Raw genomic sequence first — 20,643 nt, forward strand, 5'->3', positions numbered from 1 at the left:
CCCAGCCTCCACCCACCCACCCACCCCCAGCGTTTTCGCCCTCCCAAACTGTTCCCAAGAGAAAGAGGGAGCGGCAGTCAGCTGAAAGGTCCAGATTGACTCTCCTTCCTTCGCCAGCACGCCAGCTGCTTGGCTCTCCACCGCCAACCGAGAAAGATCCCTGCTCTGCGTCTCCAGGGAGCTCTCGGTGCTCCTCCAGAACGGGAAGGGGAGAGGCGCTGGCGACGCCAACCGTCCGCCAGCCTGGCAAGGCAAGCGGGGCAGGCAGAGGAGGCTCACGGCGGCTGCTTTGCTTTCTCCTCGTTTTTTAAACCCCCTTCAAGAGAACCTGACTACTCTACAGGTAGGGGATGCGGAAGGGCTGCCAGCCGGCCAGGAGGAGGGTCAGGGCAGCCGGCAGGGATCCTCCAACGACTGAAGAGTGCGGGGAGGGGGATCCCCAGATTCCTAGCAAGGAAGAGCGAGAGTAAGAGAAAGAGGGGGGTAGGAGAGAGAGAGAGAGAGAAAAAAGGATTGAAAGAGAGAGAAAGAGAGAAAGAAAAAGAGTGAGAGAAAGAAAAAGCGAGAGAAAGAGAGTGTGTGAGAGAGAGAAAGAAAGAGAAAAAGAAAAGAAAGAGAAAGAGAGAGAGAATGAGAGAGGTGAGAGGGGGAGAGAAAGAAAGAAAGAGGGGAGAGAGAGAAAAGCAGAGAAAGAGAGAGAGGAAGAGAAAGAGAGAGAGAATGAGAGAGAGTGAGTGAGAGGGGGAGAGAAAGGGGGGAGAGAGAAGAGAGAAAGAGGGGAGAGAGAGAAAAGCGAGAGAAAGAGAAAAAGAGAGGAAGAGAAAGAGAGAGAGAATGAGAGAGAGTGAGTGAGAGGGGGAGAGAAAGGGGAGAGAGAGAAAGAGAGAGAGGGGAGAGAGAGAAAAGAGCAAGAGAAAGAAAGAGAGAGAGAGGAAGAGAGAGAGAGAATGAGAGAAAGTGCGTGAGAGGGGGAGAGAAAGGGGGAGAGAGGGGAGAGAGAGAAAGAAAAAGTGAGAAAGAGCGAGAGAGAAAAAAAGAGTGTGAAAGAGAGAAGAAAAAGAGAGAGAGAAGAGAGAGAAAGAGAGAAAAGAGAAAAAGAAAGAGAGAAAAGGAGTAGGAGAAAAAAGAGAAAGAAAAAGAGAGGTGAAAGAGAGAGAGAGAGAGAGAGAGAGCGACCACTTAGCCTGCCGTCCAGTCTTCCCTATGCCAAGGGTGGCACTCCCGCCCATGGATGGTCAGCTGCGCAGCCTCAATGCCAGCCTGATCGGGCAGGTGCCCGGGCTGCGTGGCAGTGCCTGGACAGCCGCGTTCCTCTGCTTCGTCATCCTCCTGACCATGGTGGGCAACGTCACCCTCATCCTCCTCATCTTCAGCCAGCGCTTCCTGCGTAACACGTCCAACTTCTTCCTGGTCTCCCTCTTCCTCTCCGACCTGATGGTGGGCCTGGTGGTCATGCCGCCGGCCATGCTGAACCAGCTCTATGGGCGCTGGGTGCTGGACGGCGCCTTCTGCTCTGTCTGGTTCTCCTTCGACGTCATGTGCACCAGCGCCTCCATCCTCAACCTGTGCGTCATCAGCCTGGACCGCTACCTGCTCATCATCTCCCCGCTCAAGTACAAGCTGAGGATGACCTCCGGCCGGGCCTTCTGGCTCATTCTGGCCACCTGGACACTGGCTGCCTTGGTGTCTTTCCTGCCCATCAAGATGGGCTGGCACAAGATGGAGTTCGACCGCCGTCCGCTCAACGCCACCCTGCAGCCGGAAGGGGAGCAGTGCCGCCTGCTGGTCAGCTTGCCTTACGCCCTCATTGCCTCCGGCCTGACCTTCTTCCTCCCCTCGGTGGCCATCTTGTTCACCTACTGTCGGATCCTGCTGGCTGCGCGGAAACAGGCCCTCCAAGTGGCGTCTCTCACCAACAACAAGCCCCTCAGCGAACAAACTCAGCAGGTAAACCCAGCAGCGGTTCTAGAACGGTGTTGATTCCCGGGAGGGGAAATGCGATGCTGTCATGATGACCTTTGTCCTGGGGAATTTACACACCCTGTGATTGCTCCAGAGCAGGGGTCGCCAACTTTTTGGACCTCAGGGACCACCAAACTCATTTTAAATCCCACAGACCAGAAACCCTGGGAAAATCCCCCCCAAAAGAGTCTGCAGGAAAATTCCCCACCCCATTTTCCTACTGATCAATTGTTCTTTATTTGGGATCGCAGGATACCATCTCCAGCTCTGTTCTCAGGGGTGGGGGTGGGGAGAGACTTTTGGATTCATGCAAGGAAAACAGCAGAAGCCGCAGAAGTCTTTCTTTCTCTCCCCCAAACTCCGCCAGAAATGAGTCTCTTCTGGCGCAGCCTCTTGGAGCAGGAGGCCTTGCAGGGTCCCAAAGACTCATTTCTGTTGGAGTTTGGGGGAGAGAAAGAAAGACTTTGGCTGCTTTCCTTGCGTGCAGCCAAAAGCAGAAGAAGAAAGAAGCGGAAAGAAGCAGCCCGGTGGCCAGGCCAGGTGCATGGGGCGAGTGGGGCAAGTTTCCCCTCCCCCCTTTCCCCCTCCCCTCATTACCTCCTGTTGTTCACAATGCAAGTGACGCAAGCCTTGTGTTCCTGCGGGCCATGTGGGCGGTGCAGCCTTGTGTTCCCACGCAGCCTGGATTAATTGCTTTGGGGGGGTGACACTTCTCTGCGGACCACCAAAATTTTCTCACGGACCACCAGTGGTCCCCGGCCCTCTGGTTGGTGACCACTGCTCCAGAGGGATGATTTAACTCTGCGCATGCTCAGAGAGATAGCAATATGTCCCAAATCTTCCTTCACTTGCTTGACATGGATACCGTTTAGCACTGCATCCATCTGAAAATTAGATGAACTCTGGGCCCGTGTCTGTCCCTCAGCCTCCAAAAAGGTTTTTCTCCCAGCTACCCAATAGGTGTGCGTGTGTGTGTTTCTCTGCCCTGTTTTCAGCGAGCTTTCAAATTTCTCTAATGGTGCATTTTGGATTTTTAGCAGAGCAAGCTGCTCAAAGGGCACACTGTAACCAAGACACCCAAGTCCGATTAAATGAGCATTTAATCAAGGTTTTCTCCTCGTTTTAAGAAAAACAGACACCCAAAAGCAGTTTCTCATGCATTGGACAAAAAAAGGAGGGAAATTAAAAATGAAATGTTCGTGCAACTTTAACAAAGGTTGCAAATGAAAACTTTTCTTAAAGCGGGGGCGGGGTTGTATTAATTTGGAAAACGGTTGTTTTCTTCCCAAGTTCAACAGTTTGGGCAACCACTTTTTACTGCATCCGTAGAAAGCTGCTGGATTCTGTGTGAGTCCATGTTCTGGGGATGACTTTCCCCTTCTATTAATGCAATGCAATGCATCAGAGAGTGGGAGGCTCCCTGTAACCAGTCTCTGCTTCGTGTCGAGACTCTGGAACGAGTGCAGAGAAGAGCAAGCAGGATGATGAGGGGACTGGAGGCTAAAACACATGAAGAACGGTTGCAGGAACCAGGCCTGGTTAGTCTAGGGAAGAGAAGGACCAAGGGAGTAATTATAGCAATATTCCAATATTTGAGGGGCTGCCACAAAAAGGAAGGGGTCAAGCTATTTTCCAAGGTCCCTGAAGGCCAGACAAGGAATAATGGATGGAATCTGAACAACCTGGGAATAAGGAGAAACTTTCTGACAGTGAGAGCAACCAACCCGTGGAACAGAAGTTGCCTTTGGAAGTTGTGGGAGCTTCATCCCTGGAGGCTTTCAAGAAGAGATTGGATTGTCATCTGTCAGGAATGGTGTAGAGTCTCCTGATAGAACAGTTTGGTGGCGTTTGGACTAGATGACCTCCAAGGTCCCTTCCAACTTAATCTGATTTAAAAGCCTCCATTTAAAGACAGGCCCAGCCCACCCTCTGATGCTAAAGACACAGAGCGATCAGCGTCTTCCCAACCTGGGTGTGGAGGCTGCCAGCTGTGGCCCCCTGCAAAAATTAAGCACATCTCAGGTGTGCTAAAGAAAGAAAGAAAGAGGTTTGCATCTGTTCTGGAAGAAGCTGGCCAAGAGCACCACCAAGTTTGGTGGGAAAGATTAGGGAGAAGGCAAGCCATGGACCCTAGTTTCTAAAAATCAGATGTTTCCTCTGGGAAAACACCCAGCCTGCAGACAAGATGTCGGCTATAACTTCATTGCATTCTCATTCTTGGAAATGCAAAAAGCAGTTTTATATCCTTTCTTTAAAATAGAAGTGCAAATCTCTGGGTGGCCACCAGAGGGCAGCACTGCGATGTGGGAAATTTGGCCTCAGACTCAGTAGATGGGAGATTGAGTGACACTTGTCCATTGATATCTGGAATAAAATCCAGTTTCTTTCTGGACTTGTATTTTTCTTATCTGAAGACGACAAGCTCAGCCGCCGAGACCACGCTATCAGGCTCACGCCTCCCAAAATGGAATTGAAATTTCCAAAATCCTGGCCTTTAAGGTAGCCTTCCCCTGTCCAGGGAAGTTCTATTTCGCTAATAATCACAGAGCTGCTAAAGCTTTGAGGAAACAACAGAACACCTGCTTAGTCCCTGCGTTTTTTCCCTCCTCCTCGGCTACCAGAAGGGCTCCGACCTGGCCCCAGATCTTTGCAGCTGCAAATCCATATTTAAAAGGCGTCTAATTCCAGAGTTTGGGGAAAGGGCTGACTTGAAAGACGACCTCTTATCTGGCCCTCTTTCACTCTCTCGTCCTCTGCAAAATATCTGCAATTCTCAAAATAACAGGAGCAGAGGTGGAGATGGAACTGTTCCTTGGAAGAAGGTGTGTGGGGGGGGGGCAAATATCAGTGCCAGCCCTGTTTTCCTCTCCACCCCCCCCCCCCAGTAATCCACCCACCACCTTGTACCATGTGTGAGTAGGCAGGGAGCAACTGCTCAGCTAGGGTGGAAGCACAGAGTGACTCTTAATTGCTTTCCCGATGCAGCCAAGGAATTAAAGCTAAACAAGAGCTGAGTTTGGGTCCTCGTTGGGTGCAGAGCCTCTCCTTCAAGGCCAGTCTACCTGCCTGTCATAGGGGGTGGGGAGACGGTGCAAGAGAAGCATCTAGGGTGGAAAACCCACCAAGGAAAAGTGTCCGTTACCTGCAAAAAAAAATTCCCCCCTTCCTCTGTAGTTAGTTTTATTTGCATGGGCAATGCAGCTACGGTTAGTAATTTAACCCTTCTTATAAATACTCTAACGGTTTCTTTCTTTTTGTTTATATATATATGTTCTGTCTCGACAAACTCACACCAACACAGGCAGACAAGCTGGCTCGGACTTAATTCTTTGTTCTTCTTAATTCTTTGTAAGAATTCTTAATTCTTACTCTTTTCCAAAGAGTTAATTCTTTGGAACTGATAATATTCTTAGCATGTCCTGCCTGGCAAGTCCAAACTGATAAAGTTTTGCTCACAGAAAATCACAAGGCAGTCCACAAAAATAGTCACTCAAGAAGAAAATCTGAAGTAAGGTTAAACTTTGTCCCGTACAAAGTTTCAGGAGAAAACACACCCACTTTTATCCCCTGTGGGGTGTGGCTCAATGACTCAGCTCACTCTCTGACCCCCCCACGCCTCCTGCGTTGCTGCGCACGTTTCTCCTTACGATGCTGCCTAGGATCGAGCCAACGTTCTTCCTCTTGACTCCCTGTCAGGGGCTGCTCCGATATGCCTTCCTCCTGATTAATCTCAGGCTGTTCCTCTCAGTTGTCTGATGGAACCTGAGGCATTATCAGGGAGGAAGGTCCTGGGGAGGAAGGCATTCCCAGTTCCTCCTCCTCATCTTCCAGGTCTTCTTCTTCTGACAGCATAGACTCACGAATCAGGGCCACAACACTATCCTCCACCGCAGGGCTCTTCCCCCGAGTCTGATGGTCAGGATGTGGTCGCGAGGGGAAATGGTCATGGAACATCCGTATAAGGTCCGGGGTGTGGATTGTGGAAGCATCAACCCAGGAGAGGGCCTCTGGCCCATCCCCCTGCCTCTCGGTCAAATACTGGGACCGCCCTTTCAGCCAGCGGGAATCCCTAATGCTGGCCACCTTGCCTTCTACTACGCCATCTTCCCCGGGCACAGTTGGTAGATCAACGGCTGTAGGACATCGGAGATAACACGAAGGGGCGTCAGGGACCAAAAGGAAGACTGGAAAGGAAGACAGTGGAAGACTGGATGAATTCGCATGGAGCGTGGTAGAGTCAGTCAATAGGCTACGGGGTTGATGACCGCCTCGATGGGAAATAGGCTGGTGAACTGATGGTCCAGCTTCTTTATCGGGCAGTCGACCTGAAGATGTTTTGTGGATAACCACACACGGTCTCCTACAGCCAGTGGAGGCGTTGCCCGTCGAGAGCGATCTGCGCACCACTTGTAATCTTCCTTGGCCTGTATCAGTTGCTGCCGAACTAACTACTGAACTGAGTGAAGTTCCGAAAGGAATTCTCGGGTCTCAGTAACAGGGGAATCTAATAGTGTCAAAGGGAAGAACTGCGGATGGTACCCCACATTAGCATAAAATGGTGTCATTTGGGTGGAGGTGTGCTGGCAGTTGTTGAATGCAAACTCCACCAGGGGGAGATAATCAGCCCAATTGTTCTGCCGTTGGTTTACAAAACAACGCAAGTATTGCTCGAGAATGCCAATGACCTTCTCCGTCCCCCCATCAGTCTCTGGATGGTGCGCCGATGACAAGCACACCTGCACCTATAATGCGGTCATCAGGCTTTTCCAAAATTGGGCTGTAAATTGTACACTGCGATCAGAAACTACCCTGGTCTGGCAAACCATGGAGACAAAAAACAAGAACAAACGGGCAGTTGTACGGGCCGTTGGCAATTTATGACACGGAATGAAATGGGCCATTTTTGTCAATATGTCGACCACCACCAGCACAGTTGTAAATCCAGAGGACAGTGGTAAATGAGTCAAGAAGTCCATGGAAATCGCTCCCCATGGTCTTTCTGGAGTCGGCAGAGGTTGGAGCAGACCAGGAGGCGCACCCGTTGCGGTTTTCGCTTGCCTGCATGGTACACAGGACGTGACACAGGCGTGGACATCACGCCGTACTCGAGGCCACCAAAAAGTCTGCATTACAAGATGGAGAGTCTTAAAAAAATCAAAATGGCTGGCTGCAGGGTTGTTGTGACACTGAGTCATAATAAGGGCTCGAAGAGACCCCGTGGGTAAGTACAACTGGCCCCGATGCTTGAGTAAACCCTCCTCCAAAGTCCATGGGGATTCGGGTCCAATCTCTCCCATCCTCTGCTGCGACCAAATGTCTAGGTGCTGCGCCTCTCGCACCTGAGTCCGCAAGTCCACCGGTTCCTGGACTGTGGCCAAGGATTCTGCTGGCAGCACTGTCCGCAGAGGGAGGGGATCCTCGGAGTAAAGATACTCAGGTTTGCGGGACAGGGCATCTGCCCTCTGATTGTGACCACTGGGGATATAGGTCACAAAAAAGTTGAACCGGGCAAAAAACAACAACCACCAGATCTGCTGCTGGTTCAACTTTCTTGCCGTTGACAAGTGTTCTAAATTCTGATGGTCCGTCCGGACCTCCACCTTGTGTCGGGCCCCCTCGAGATGATGTCGCCAAGCCTCAAACGCAGCCTTGATAGCCAGTAACTCTTTTTCCCAGATGGCGTAGTTGCGTTCGGAAGGAGTGAGTCTTCGGGAATAATAAGCGCAGGGAAAAAGAGTGGGACTATCCACCGGGGCTTTCAACAGCACTGCCCCAATAGCCACGTTGGATGCGTCCGTCTCCACCACAAAAGGATGATGCAGATCAGGGTGCCTCAGGATGGGTCTTGCGATGAAGGCATTCTTGAGGGCTGCAAAAGCCTGTTGCTGCGGGGGGGGGGGGCACTGGAACGGGACCTTCTTTTGAAGGAGCTGGGTTATTGGACCTGTCAGCTTGGCAAAACCCGGTATGAAGATCCGGTAATAATTAGCGAACCCCAATAGGTGTTGAACATCCTTCATGCCACGAGGGGATTTCCAACTACATAAGGCCTCCACCTTGCACAGGTCCATGGCGATGCCTTCAGGAGAGATGATGTGCCCAAGGAACTCTATGGAAGTCTGGAAGAAGAGACATTTCTCCAGCTTCACATAAAGTTGGTGCTCCCAAAGGCATTGCAAGATCAGATGAACGTGTTGAAGCTGGCTGTCCCTGGACCCGGAAAAGATCAGAATATCCTCCAGGTACGCCACCACGAACCGATCTAACATATCCCGAAACACATCATTCATCAAGTGCTGGAAGACTATGGGGGCATTGGTCAACCCAAACGGCATCACAGTGTACTCAAAATGGCCGTATCGGGTGCCAAATGCCGTCTTCCATTCGTCCCCCTCTCGCATCTGCACCAGGTTGTAGGCCCCCGAAGATTGAGCTTGGTGAAGATAGTGGCCTCCCACAACCTCTCCAACAACTCCGGAATGAGCAGCAATGATTGCGTTTAGTCGACGGTAATCACAGCACAAACGTAAGTCTCCCGTCTTCTTGACAAAGAGGACTGGGGCTGAGAGGGGGGACAACAAAGGCCGGATGAACCCTCGAGCCAAGTTTTTGTCCAAAAAGTCCTGTAGTGCGGGCAGCTCGGGCTCGGACATGGTGTGCAAACGTCCCTTTGGCAGTGGTACATTGGGCAGAAGGTCCACTGGGAAATCATAGGGCCGATGCAGGGGTAACCAGTCTGCCTCCTTCTCACTGAACACATCTGTGAAGTCTATCAGTTCAGGAGGTATGGAGACAGCAGAGGCGGTGATGACCTGGCCAGCACAGGTGTGGCAAAGGTGGTCCACACACTGCAGACTCAGAAAAGAAATGGCATTCCGCGACCATGCCACCTGAGGATCATGAATCCTAAGCCAAGCCATGCTGAGGTCTAATGGGAAATGGAGGTCTGCAGTGACATAAAAGTGGATCGTCTCCTCATGTGTTCCAATGACTAAGCGCAAAGGCTGGGGGGAAAATTTAATGGGTCCTGCAATAAGTTCCCGCCCATCAATAGTCTCGACCCTCATCGGAGGTTCTACCGGAACCAAGGGGACATCAAAATGGGCCGCAAAGGCCTGGTCCATAAAGTTAGTCATGGCCCCTGAGTCCATCAGCGCATTCATTGGAATCCCTTCCAATTGGTTAGCCAAGAAAACCCGAGTGTCCAAAATCAGATGCCGAGGGGGCCCAGAGTCAACCTCCGCTAATTCAGGTGGGTGTTTGATAGGTGCCCGGCCTAGGGTTTCCCCCAGGTTGGGCCTGCCCCGTTTCCTGACTGATCATGCTGCGATTCAGGCACAGGCTTGAGCACCCCACTTCATTTTAGAGACAAGAAATAGCGAAATGTCCTGCCCCCCCACAATACAAGCAAAAAACCCCTTGGCATCTCCGCATTCGCTCCTGAGCCGTCAGGCGAGGTCTGACCGCTCCTAACTCCATTGGCTTCTCGGCCATTGCCACAACACGTTGGGTGACCCAGGGCATTGTTAGCACAGGGTGCTGCGGTACCAATGCAGATGGCTGCTCCTGGACGGTGCGATGGTTCTTTCGCTGTTGGAGATGTGCGTCGATGCGCAAGCATTGCACCACCAGAGCGTCGAGGGACGGGGCCGCTTCCACTTGAACTAACTCATCCTGCAGTTCATCTGACAGGCCATCCTGGAAGGCGTCCATTAACACAGCATCATTCCAGTTGGAGTCCAGGCACAAAAGCCGAAATTCAGAAATAAACTCTTGCAGGGGGCACCTCCCTTGGTGAAGGTCCTTAACACGCCTGGCTGCCGTCTGCGCTCGTATGGGGTCTTCATACATGTGGCACATGTGTTGCCAAAAACCCTAGTAATTAGTTAATAACAGGCTCTTCTTGAGCAACAAAGGTGTGGCCCATTTGGCAGCCGAGCCAGAAAGGAGGCTTATCACAAACCCCACCCGAGCCTGGTCATCTGGTAAATCCTCTGGCCTCATAGCCATAAATAACTGGCACTGTCCCATCTCAGGCTGCCCAGAAAACTTATCTGGCACAGCCAGACACACAGCCGGGCATTTCCGACGGGGAGGGGGAGGAGGAGCTGCATGAGCCTGCAGCAAAGCAAGTTGGGCTGTTAATTGAGCCACTTGCTGTTGCAGAGTTTGATTTTCATCTTGCAGCTGTTGTTGAAACTGCTGTTGCTGGTCCATCTTAGGTAAAAGATGGTTTAAGTTAGGTACGGGACAAAAATGTTCTGTCTCGCCTTTCCTCTTTCCCAAAATATGAAAGCGTACAAACTCACACCAACACAGGCAGGCAAGCTGGCTCGGACTTCACAGAGTTAATTCTTTGGAACTGATAATATTCTTGGCATTCCCACATGTCCTGCCTGTCAAGTCCAAACTGATAAAGTTTTACTCACAGAAAATCACAAGGCAGTCCACACAAATAGTCATTCAGGAAGAAAATCTGAAGTAAGGTTAAACTTTGTCCTGTACAAAGTTCCAGCCGACAACACACCCACTTTTATCCCCTGTGAGGTGTGGCTCAATGACTCAGCTCACTCTCTGACCCTCCCATACCTCCTACGTTGCTGCTCACGTTTCTCCCTACAACGCTGCTTAGGATCGAGCCAACATTCTTCCTCTTTACTCCCTGTCAGGGGCTGCTCCGATATGCCTTCCTCCTGATTAATCTCAGGCTGTTCCTCTCGGTTGTCCAATGGAACCTGAGGCATTATCAGGGAGGAAGGTCCTGGGGAGGAAGGCATTCCCAGTTCCTCCTCATCATCTTCTAGGTTTTCTTCCTCTGACAGCATAGACTCATGAATCAGGGCCACAACATACAACATACATACATACATACATACATACATACATACATACATACATATTATACTGTATATTTTATATTTATATTTTTTTATTGTTTACAACTATAAATACAAAACAGCGCAGCCGTTTTGGCATTACTTTGCCATACATACCAAAGATGTAGTCAAACATTTCTATTACTGGTACAATATTTACATTTTGCTTCCAATCCTCTTAGCTGTTTTTGTTCCGACCTTCCCTTCTTTTTTTTGCAGCCACAGATAAAACTCGTTCCAAGTATCGTTCATATTCTGAATCCCCCTTCTTTTTCATTTCTAAAATTAGCCTATCAGATTCCCCCCACGCCATTAGTTTCCCTTCCTTTCTCACTGGATGAAATGGAGTTCCGCGGACAATGGGGCTGGCCCAGTCCAGAAGGGGCAGATTAGATTAGATTAGATTAGATTAGATTAGATTAACAGAGTTGGAAGGGGCCTTGTAGGGCATCTCGTCCACCATTCTCAAACTCACGTCCACAGCTGCACCCAGCTACAGAAGATACCAAAATTGAACCCAGGACTGGCTTGTCATGTCTCAAGGATTCTGCCATTCCCAAGAATCCAACTTACACGAAGGGAGGTTGAATTTTAGCCCCTTCTTGGCGCTTTCCAAGCACGCTTGGCTACAGGCCCCATCCTCCACTCCAGGCATCACCACAGACCCCCCCCCCCTTGCACTGACCCCCCCCCCCAGGAAATGCCTTAGGGTTGGTGGTCAGCCTTCTACCCCTTCTCCTAACCCTGGCAGAAGGAAAAAAAACCACTCCAGAGACCACGCTTAGAAGGGTGCCAGGCCAGTGCTCTTTGGGCACCCTGTTGGGGAGGGCAGCTCAACAGAGTCTTTTACAAGTTCACCTTCCCCCCCTCTGAGAAAAAATAAAATAAAATCTAATTAAGCCTCTTTTGCAGAGTTCAATAGGCACTTAAGCTGGTGGGAAATTAAAATGTGCCAGCAGGATTTTTTTGCCTTGGAAGGAGTGAGCCACCGGAGCCGGCTTGGATGAATAATCTTATTTTTTCTCTTGGCAGGGAAAGACTCTTGAGCCCACCCTTGTGTGTGTGTGGGGGGAACAAGGGGAGAGAAAGACAAATGTTCCCAGCAAATGAAACTTAATTAGCTAATATCGTTTTAGTCACCAAGCAGCTTGTTAGGAAGGAAAAGACACCAAGACTGCAGCAGCACAAATCCGGAAAAGGAATCCGACTTGCCAAAAAATCTCCCTTATCAATTGCTAGCTGGATATCCGTGCTTGGCTACGAAACTACGTGGTCGGGCTTAGTTTTGGGGGAGGAAAATAAGCAGAAAAAAAAAATCTGCCTCTGCCTACCAGCATCCACCGGTATTCATCTGGCTAGCGTCCTGCCAGTGTGAGAGTTGAGGGCTGTTTGGAAACTGAAACGGTATTTTGCTGTGTGAGCAAGGAGACAGCAAGGAGCCTGGGCGTGGCTTAGCTCAACTGTTCTGCACTAAAGCTGCTTGGTGGTGTGAAACTGGAAGTGAAACTCCTCTGCTTGTGTTTTGCATTTGGAACAGATTTCTTTTCAGGTGGGGAGGGGGAGTAGAACTCCTTAGCACCAGAGCGTGTTAATAATAATGTAGGAAATACTAACAGCTCTGATCTCTCATTTCGAAAAATCCTTTCTTAGTGAGCACCTAGAGGCCAAGAGGAACACATGTGCCAAATTTCAAGTGTGTAGTCTTTAGGGTTCTGGAGATTTTGTGATGATGCATGAGTGGTATTTCACTTTTATGTATGTATGTATGTATGTATGTATGTATGTATGTATGTGTATATATATGTGTGTGTATACACACACACACACACACACACATATAAATCATGTAGTCTAACGTATTGTTTTTGAGAGCATCTAAAATAAAAAGGTGTAAATACTTCCAAGGTAATAAATTATAACTTACCATTTCTCTGCAGTTTCTTTTGATGTTCTCTTCCAATGACAAATTTTCCAGCAGCTTCATATGTTTTTCAATAGCTTTAAATTCTTTTTTTTCCCCCCAGGTTTGGTGTCTGAATCTTTAGGCCACATAAACGTGTTTTTCCCCCAAGATGTACATCATCTAAAAAATAAATAGGAACTTCTCAACCATTATCCAGTGCTTAAAGAAATAAATTAAAAATCTGCCTACTTAATTCAGAAGATTTGGACTATAATTCCTTCATTGTTTATACAAAAATAAGCTCTAATGAACCTAGATTTGACGGTTAAATTGTCTTACTCCATGAAACCTTAATGTTGTTGGTTTAGCATTTGGAATCACGGTGGTTTATAAACCACAGTTTATAGCACATGTGGGTTTAGCTAACTAGGGCTTATTGAACAAGGATTAAACTATGGTTCAGTGCCATTATATAAACCGGGATGTAGAGAGAGACAACTAGAAAAGGACTGGAATTATTTTAGGTATATTTAACTGCAAACTCTTTGTCAATTTGCAAATAATTATCACAAGATGACCATAGGGCAACATCTATTAGAAGAGCTGTTAAAAAAGGAATAGCACAACCATTAATATGGTAGCCTATTGCTCTTTAATTAATAATAAGTTAAGCAACATTTTATGCAAATGCAACTAAAGGTAGAAATAGTTCAAATCCTCCAACATTTAAATTCAGTTCTTGCAATTCCTGATTCAAATGCATGTCAGGAACAATGCCTCCCTTTCTTAGAATTTTAGAAATTGTAATTTTTTTAGAATTAGACCCACAGTTTCATCGCTACTAATTTGAGAAGGTAGTAAAGAATCATAAGCACCAAGCAATTTAATTTGGCAATAATTGCCTCTAATTGACTCCTTAGCCCGCAGAAGGAGAAAAAGGAACATAATTGTAATTGTGTTTAAATGCTAAGACAGGGATTTTAGAAAACTTACTTCCCTTCCTTAGTCAATGCAAATAACCAGTTGCTGGTTTCTGGCTTAGAATCCTTCCCGACTTTTTTTGAGACAAACAGAGAAACTGACCTCAATTTTCCAAGTTATCAGTAGGGTTAATGAGGCAATTGTCTAAGTTATTTCTTTTTTGGAGGGCAATATATAGAAGTATAATAAATTACAAGCAAGCTGCTGCTTGTTTATTTTTAATACACGAACTTGGAAAAATCCTAGGAATCTCAGGAAAGGTTTTATTTATCAGATATACATGCCTGCCTGTCTCACACAATGCGACTCTAGGCAGCATATATTAAAAGCATGCAAATATATATCTATATATCTATATCTATATATCTATCTATCTATATATATATCTATTCTTAAGTTTTCACGGGTATTTATATGTATGGTATTCAGCTTTGTTCGGGTACTTTCCCACGTCACTATGCTTGTGTTTTTAAAGTTGTAGCGATGTTTCGGCAGAATCTCATCTGCCATCATCAGACAAACACAATACAGAAGCCTGATGATGGCAGATGAGATTCTGCTGAAACATCGCTACAACTTTAAAAACACAAGTATAATGACGTGGGAAAATACCCAACAAAGCTGAATACCATATATATATATATATATATATGTATGTATGTATATATATATATATATATATATATATATATATATACACACACCTATATCTATAGAGATATAAAACTTAAGAAAAGTTAAGGAAACATACACACACACACACACATATGTGTGTGTGTCTGTGTGTGTATGTATGTTATGTATGTTATGTGTGTATGTATGTTATGTATGTTATGTGTGTGTGTGTCTCTGTGTGTATGTATGTTATGTGTGTATGTTATGTATGTTATGTGTGTGTGTGTGTGTGTGTGTGTGTGTGTGTGTTATAAAAAGCTAATAAATTCTAATATTCCCCGGGGATGGGGGGCAGATTTAGAAACCATAAAAAGCTATGTGAAAAATCAGAATTATTTGGGGGTGAGCTATCTTCAATAAAGCCAAGTTTATTTCACTAACAGTAAGGTGCAAAGAAGATCCCAATTTAATTTGCTAGGGGTGTGTGTTTGTGTGTCTGTGTGAAATGTTGGTTGGACTGAAAATGTGTTGGCAGAACCGCTTCAAGGCTTGGCATTATTTTACCAACATTAAAAAGAAAATAAAGAAATTAAAGTAGAAGGGGAAAAAAAAACCTATTGTGTTTCCACTGGCAGAGTAGAGGACTCAACTCCACCCCCTCCAGGGGCTTCCTGCTCTTGGAGGTCCCGGCTTGGCCTGCGCTGCCCCCGCCCTGCCCCTGCCCTCCCCCTCCTCCTCTGAGGCTCTTCCCCGGCCCGAGGGCGCCCGGGCTGAAGCGTGCCAGGTGGGGCCCTGAGGGGCAGGGCACGCACCTGGCCGGCCAGACTTGACCTGGCTTGGGGGAGTCAAAGGTCGCCCGGAAGCCACAAGATTGGCTCGGCTGGACGAAAGGAGGCAGAACCGCCCCCCCACCCCCGTGGGGTGAAGTCATATTTCTACATAGGTAGATAGGGAGCGAGAGAAAGAGAGAGGGATGATGGATGGATGGATCAGGTGGGTAGGTAGGTAGCCATAGGTACACAGATGACGGATGGATGGATAGATCAGATGGGTAGGTAGGTAGGTAGCTATAGATACACAGATGATGGATGGATGGATGAATGGATGGATCAGGTGGATAGGTAGGTAGGTAAGTAGCCATAGATACACAGATGACGGACGGACGGATGGATGGATCAGGTAGGTAGGTAGGTAGCCATAGATACCCAGATGACAGATGGATGGATAGATCAGATGGGCAGGTAGGTAGGTAGGTAGGTAGCCATAGATACACAGATGACGGACGGACGGATGGACGGATGGATCAGGTAGGTAGGTAGGTAGCCATAGATACCCAGATGACGGATGGATGGATAGATCAGATGGGCAGGTAGGTAGGTAGGTAGGTAGCCATAGATACACAGATGACGGATGGATGGATAGATCAGATGGGCAGGTAGGTAAGTAGCTATAGATACACAGATGATGGATGGATGGATGGATCAGGTGGGTAGGTAGGTAGCCATAGATACACAGATGACGGATGGATGGATGGATGGATGGATGGATCAGGTGGGTAGGTAGGTAGGTAAGTAGCCATAGATACACAGATGACGGACGGACGGACGGATGGATGGATCAGGTAGGTAGGTAGGTAGCCATAGATACCCAGATGACAGATGGATGGATAGATCAGATGGGCAGGTAGGTAGGTAGCCATAGATACCCAGATGATGGATGGATAGATAGATCAGATGGGCAGGTAGGTAGGTAGGTAGGTAGCTATAGATACACAGATGACGGATGGACGGATAGATCAGATGGGCAGGTAGGTAGGTAGCTATAGATACACAGATGATGGATGGATGGATGGATCAGGTGGGTAGGTAGGTAGGTAGCCATAGATACACAGATGATGGATGGATCAGGTGGGTAGGTAGGTAGCCATAGATACACAGATGACGGACAGACGGATGGATGGATGGATCAGGTAGGTAGGTAGGTAGGTAGCTATAGATACACAGATGATGGATGGATGGATCAGGGAGGTAGGTAGGTAGGTAGCTATAGATACACAGATGATGCATGGATAGATCAGATGGGTAGGTACGTAGCTATAAATAGATGGATGGATGGATAGATAGATCAGACAGGTAGGTAGGTAGGTATAGATACACAGACAGTTGATTGATAGATGGATAGATACGTAGGTAGGTATAGATTATGTATGGAGATGGGGGAGAGGAGAGAGAATGAATTTTTTGGTTAGATAACTTGAAGAGGCCAGCCAAGCTACCTGCTTGCTTGATCCCTTCACTTTCTTTCCTTCCTACCTATCATCTATCCATCTAATCTACACCTGTCTTTTATCTATGTCTTTCTCTATCATTTAGCTTACATCTACCTGTCTAATCGACATGTCTTATCTATCATGTCTTTTATCATTTATAATCTATTCTATATCATCTATGTACCTGCTTTTATCATCACCTCTATCATTTATCATCTGTGTCATCTCTCACATGTGTATATCAATTTATCTTTTATCTATTGTCTCTATCATTTATCATCTATCTACTCTCACGTCTTATCTACTGTATCTCCTCTCTCTCTCTCTCATATCTATCTAAACGGGGGGTCTTCTTTGCAAGGAACCCCCTGCCCCACAAAATCCTGGCCGTCCATGTGCTAAGCTCCGAAGCCAGGTTGGTCCTGGCTCAGTGTCCCCTCCAGCCAGAAACCCACCACCTGAGTTTGCAAGGAAAGCCCGCAGCTGAGTAGCCAGAATGACTCCCCCAGGACTGAGCCTTTTCTACTGGGGAGGGCGGGTTTCCTTTCCAGCTGCTTTAAGAGAGTTGCATCCTTGCTTCCCAGTTCCCCCCTTGCCCCCCGCCCCTAGGTTTCAGTAGCTAGCCATCTCCCTGGCATCGCCAGCCCCTTCGCAGAATCCCACTGTAGGGCGTCTGGGCACACCCCTTTTCCAAACCTGTCTTGACTTCTTTCCGCTTTTGGGGCTCTTCGCAGGTTTCCCAAGATCAGGGCCAAGGAAGCGGGGCAAGTAACCACCGGAAGTTTGCCAACAAGCACAGCCGACGGGCGCTCAAGGCCAGCCTGACCCTTGGCATCCTTCTGGGCATGTTCTTTGTGGCTTGGCTGCCTTTCTTCGTCTGCAACATGGCCCAGGTAAGCCCTCTTGGAGGTGAATTCTACCCCGAGGGAAGGTTGCAAGGGGGCGGAGGGAGGATAGGGAACCTGTGGGGGTGTGGCATAAAGGGAAATTGAGGGTCCTCTCAGCTGCCATTATCTCCCACTTCTTGTCTGTAGAGATTCTCCGTTGTCCAGGTCACAGTTGTCCCAAAGGTGCTTTTTTCCCCAAGAGGTGACTGAACGTCCTTGTTTTTTCTTTCTTTTGAAGAGGTTTCGCTTCTCATCCAAGAAGCTTCTTCAGCTCTGACAGAATAGTGGGGAATGGAAGGATTTATGCTCTTTGCAGACAGCTGGTCGTTGGCATCCTTGAGGCCACTTGGAGGTTTACCTGTGTGTCCTCAGGGTCACCTGAGTTCCTGTAGTCTGCATTTTTTCCCCCTCCCTGGAATGGATTTCCAGAAGAAGCTTCTTGGATGAGAAGCGAAACCTCTTCAAAGAAAAACAAAAAAGAAAGTTGAAAAACCTGAAAACCTGAAAAAGCACCTTTGGGACTCCCACTTTTTGTGACCCTGGAGATTCGAGTCTGAATTCTCACGGGGCTCTGGATATTTTTATTCCTTTTACTCACATCCCAAAAGTCACATTATTTCTATTCATAAAGCTCTTCCCTCACCCCGTCTTTTGCACCAACTAAGGGTGCACAAAAAAATGAGGGTGTTTTATTTTTTATTTCTTGAGCAATGCAACTTTAGAAAAAGGAGTTCGGGAAAGCGATTGTCCTCATCTGTTCCAAACCCTAATAGATTTACAGGTGGTCCTTGACTTACAACAGTTCGTTGTAAGTGACCAAAGTTACAACCGCACTCAAAAAAGTGACATCCTTTTTCACACTTAACAACTGTTGCGGCGTCCTTGTGGTCACATGATCAAAGTTCAGATGCTTGGCAACTGACTCATACTTATGGCAGTGGCAGCGTGTCCCGGGGCTGTGGGTTCGCCTTTAGCGACCTTCTGACAAAGGGGAAGCCAGATTCACTTAACAACGGTTTTACTAACTGGAATGATTCACTTAACACGTATAAGAGCCGCGATGGTTAGAGGGCAGTACTGCAGGGCTGCTTCTGCTGACTGCTTGCAATTTGGCAGTTTGAATCTCACCAGGCTCAAGGCTGACTCGGCCTTCCATCCTTCCAAGGTGTGTAAAATGAGGACCCAGATTATAGGGGGCAAGAGGCTGACTCTATAAACTGCTTAGAGAGGGCTGTGAAGCACTGTCAAGCGGTATATAAGTCTACTGTGTTTTCCCCCCAAATAAGACCCAACCGGAAAATAAGCCCTAGCATGATTTTTCTGGATGCTCATAATATAAGCCGTACCCCCAAAATAAGCCCCAGTTAAGATCGTCAGCCAGACAGATATTTTAGTACAGTATTTCCACCCATGTAAGACTGGAAAATAAGCCCTAAGGCATCTTCTGCAGCAAAAATTAATATAAGACCTGGTCTTATTTCTGGGGAAACCTGAAAAATGGCATTGCTATTGCTAACAACTGAGGCAAGGAAGGTCCTAAAACGGAGCAAAGCTCACTTAATAACTCTCTCGCTTAGCAGCATAGATTTTGGCCTCAGCTGAAGTCATAAGTCAAGGACCACCTGTGTTTGCAACAAGCCAGCTTTGGCAGCCCCTCTTGTTGCGTCTTTCTTCTCTTTTGCTTCTCCTCAAATGGCCGTCTCCTCCTCGCTTTCTCCAGGCGGTTTGCAACTGCATTTCGGCCGATTTTTTCGACCTCCTGACCTGGCTGGGCTACTGCAACAGCACCATGAACCCTATCATCTACCCGCTCTTCATGCGGGACTTCAAGAGAGCCATGGCCAAGTACTTGCCGTGCTGCCCCCGTGCCTGGGAACGCAGGCCCAGCCGCGTCTCGCTCTCCCTCAGGAATTCCAACAGCGGCCCCCGGCCGGGGGTCTCCCTCAGGAACACCCTGGCTCTGCCAGGGGAAACGGACTCCGCCGATTCCATCGTCAACAACCACAGTGGCCAGACCCTGGGCTTCCTCCCACCCACGCGGGCCAACTCCCTTCACCTTTCTGATGCCGAGCAGACGGAGCCGAAGTTGAACCTCATCTATCTGAACACGCCCTCGGACTGACCGCTTGGCCCACTTGGCTCCAGGTTGAGCGGTTGTTTCTGACCTGCGGTGGGGTGGTGGTGGAGAAAGACAATCCCACCAGTCAAGTGTCCACCTCCAGATCCACAAATGTGTCACGTCCCTGTTGGAATCTGACTCAGAGGAGGAGGATGAACAGCTGACAGGGAGTGGGAGTGTGGCTCCATTGGTTGTGGAGGAAACTGGGGAAGGGCAAAGTCCGGCTGGGCAGAGCAGGGGAGAGGTAGAACAAGGGAGAGGGAGTTCAGAGGAAGACCCAGGCCCACCCCCTCTTCATCCTAGGGAAGGAGGAACGGAGAAGAGAGCAAAGTGGGTTGCATGGCTTATGGGGGAGGAAGGGGCCCCGATTCCCTTCATTAGCTGCAGCTGGGAACACAGTGTATAAAAAAAGGCAAGCTGCGTGCAGCAGGCTGTTGGGAGCAAACGTGACTTTATCTTGTATTGTCGTGGCTTATCTGTGTGAGTTTTGCCGTGCTTTCAAGTTTGGAATTCCTGCTCCTGCACTGCCAAACTAGTTGCTTCAGTTTGGTTTGTTTGGATTTTAAGTTACAGTTTGCGTGTACCTTGTTTTGGACTGAATTTCCTACAGTCAAAGTCTGGGAGAGTTTTTCTCCAGCCAAGGGTAATTTGGACATTGGGGGCAAAGCTGGAGATAATAAAGGGACTCCTATTGATTATCTGACTGTGTTGCCTTTGTGCCGCGCCCCTTTGGGTCATCACAAATGTCCTTCCTTTCACCCGGAGACATTTTCTCCCTCCTTCAGATCTTCGAAGATTTTGTTTTCCTCAGCTCAGCAACTTGGATGGCTTCTAGCGTGATCCACTCCCACCCCTCCCCCGGTTTGTACATGGTTGCAGAACACAGCCAAATAAACGTACGTGTGCACAAAATAAGCATATATTTTTACCTCCTGCAGTTGCACCCATCCCCTCTCTTGACCTACAGATTCCCCAAAACCAGAGCCCCATTTTCTGCCTTGCACGCAGCGCCGAACAGGCTTTCACTAGTT

At 48.2% G+C, this 20,643-nt stretch overlaps 2 protein-coding genes, 1 long non-coding RNA gene and 1 pseudogene across 6 annotated transcripts in view; 2 read left to right on the forward strand and 2 right to left on the reverse strand.

The window, feature by feature from the left end:
- The window catches only part of LOC148124491 (uncharacterized), a 45,234-nt gene that overhangs the window by 20,635 nt on the left and 3,956 nt on the right, over positions 1-20,643 (reverse strand). For all 4 annotated transcript variants that reach the window (XR_015739813.1, XR_015739815.1, XR_015739814.1 and 1 more), the window contains exon 2: positions 12,763-12,921. This is a non-coding gene — a long non-coding RNA (uncharacterized LOC148124491). The remainder of the gene's footprint in view (positions 1-12,762; positions 12,922-20,643) is intronic.
- Positions 1,150-19,845, forward strand: HTR6 (5-hydroxytryptamine receptor 6). The gene is made up of 3 exons (XM_026721204.2): positions 1,150-1,947; positions 17,341-17,499; positions 19,214-19,845. Exons 1-3 carry the CDS (start codon positions 1,204-1,206, stop codon positions 19,613-19,615), a joined length of 1,305 nt encoding a protein of 434 aa, XP_026576989.2. The 5' UTR covers positions 1,150-1,203; the 3' UTR covers positions 19,616-19,845.
- LOC148124492 (uncharacterized) lies at positions 7,007-8,401 on the reverse strand (annotated as a pseudogene).
- The window catches only part of LOC148124493 (G protein-coupled receptor family C group 6 member A-like), a 393,462-nt gene continuing 391,260 nt past the window's right edge, over positions 18,442-20,643 (forward strand). The window contains exon 1 of the mRNA XM_087914827.1: positions 18,442-18,455. The gene's annotated coding sequence lies outside the window, so the exon portion shown is untranslated. The remainder of the gene's footprint in view (positions 18,456-20,643) is intronic.

This window comes from Pseudonaja textilis, chromosome 18 (genome assembly GCF_049901715.1).
Source record: "Pseudonaja textilis isolate UNSWEBS1 chromosome 18, rPseTex1.2, whole genome shotgun sequence".
In the NCBI taxonomy this organism is placed as follows: Eukaryota; Metazoa; Chordata; class Lepidosauria; order Squamata; family Elapidae; genus Pseudonaja; species Pseudonaja textilis.

Bases quoted from the DNA above. Each gene is read 5' to 3' on its own strand.
- HTR6 (XM_026721204.2), top strand. From the start codon at position 1,204: ATGCCAAGGGTGGCACTCCCGCCCATGGATGGTCAGCTGCGCAGCCTC. The intron at 1,948-17,340 runs GTAAACCCAGCA...GGCTCTTCGCAG, and splicing joins TCAGCGAACAAACTCAGCAG to GTTTCCCAAGATCAGGGCCA. The intron at 17,500-19,213 runs GTAAGCCCTCTT...CGCTTTCTCCAG, and splicing joins TCGTCTGCAACATGGCCCAG to GCGGTTTGCAACTGCATTTC.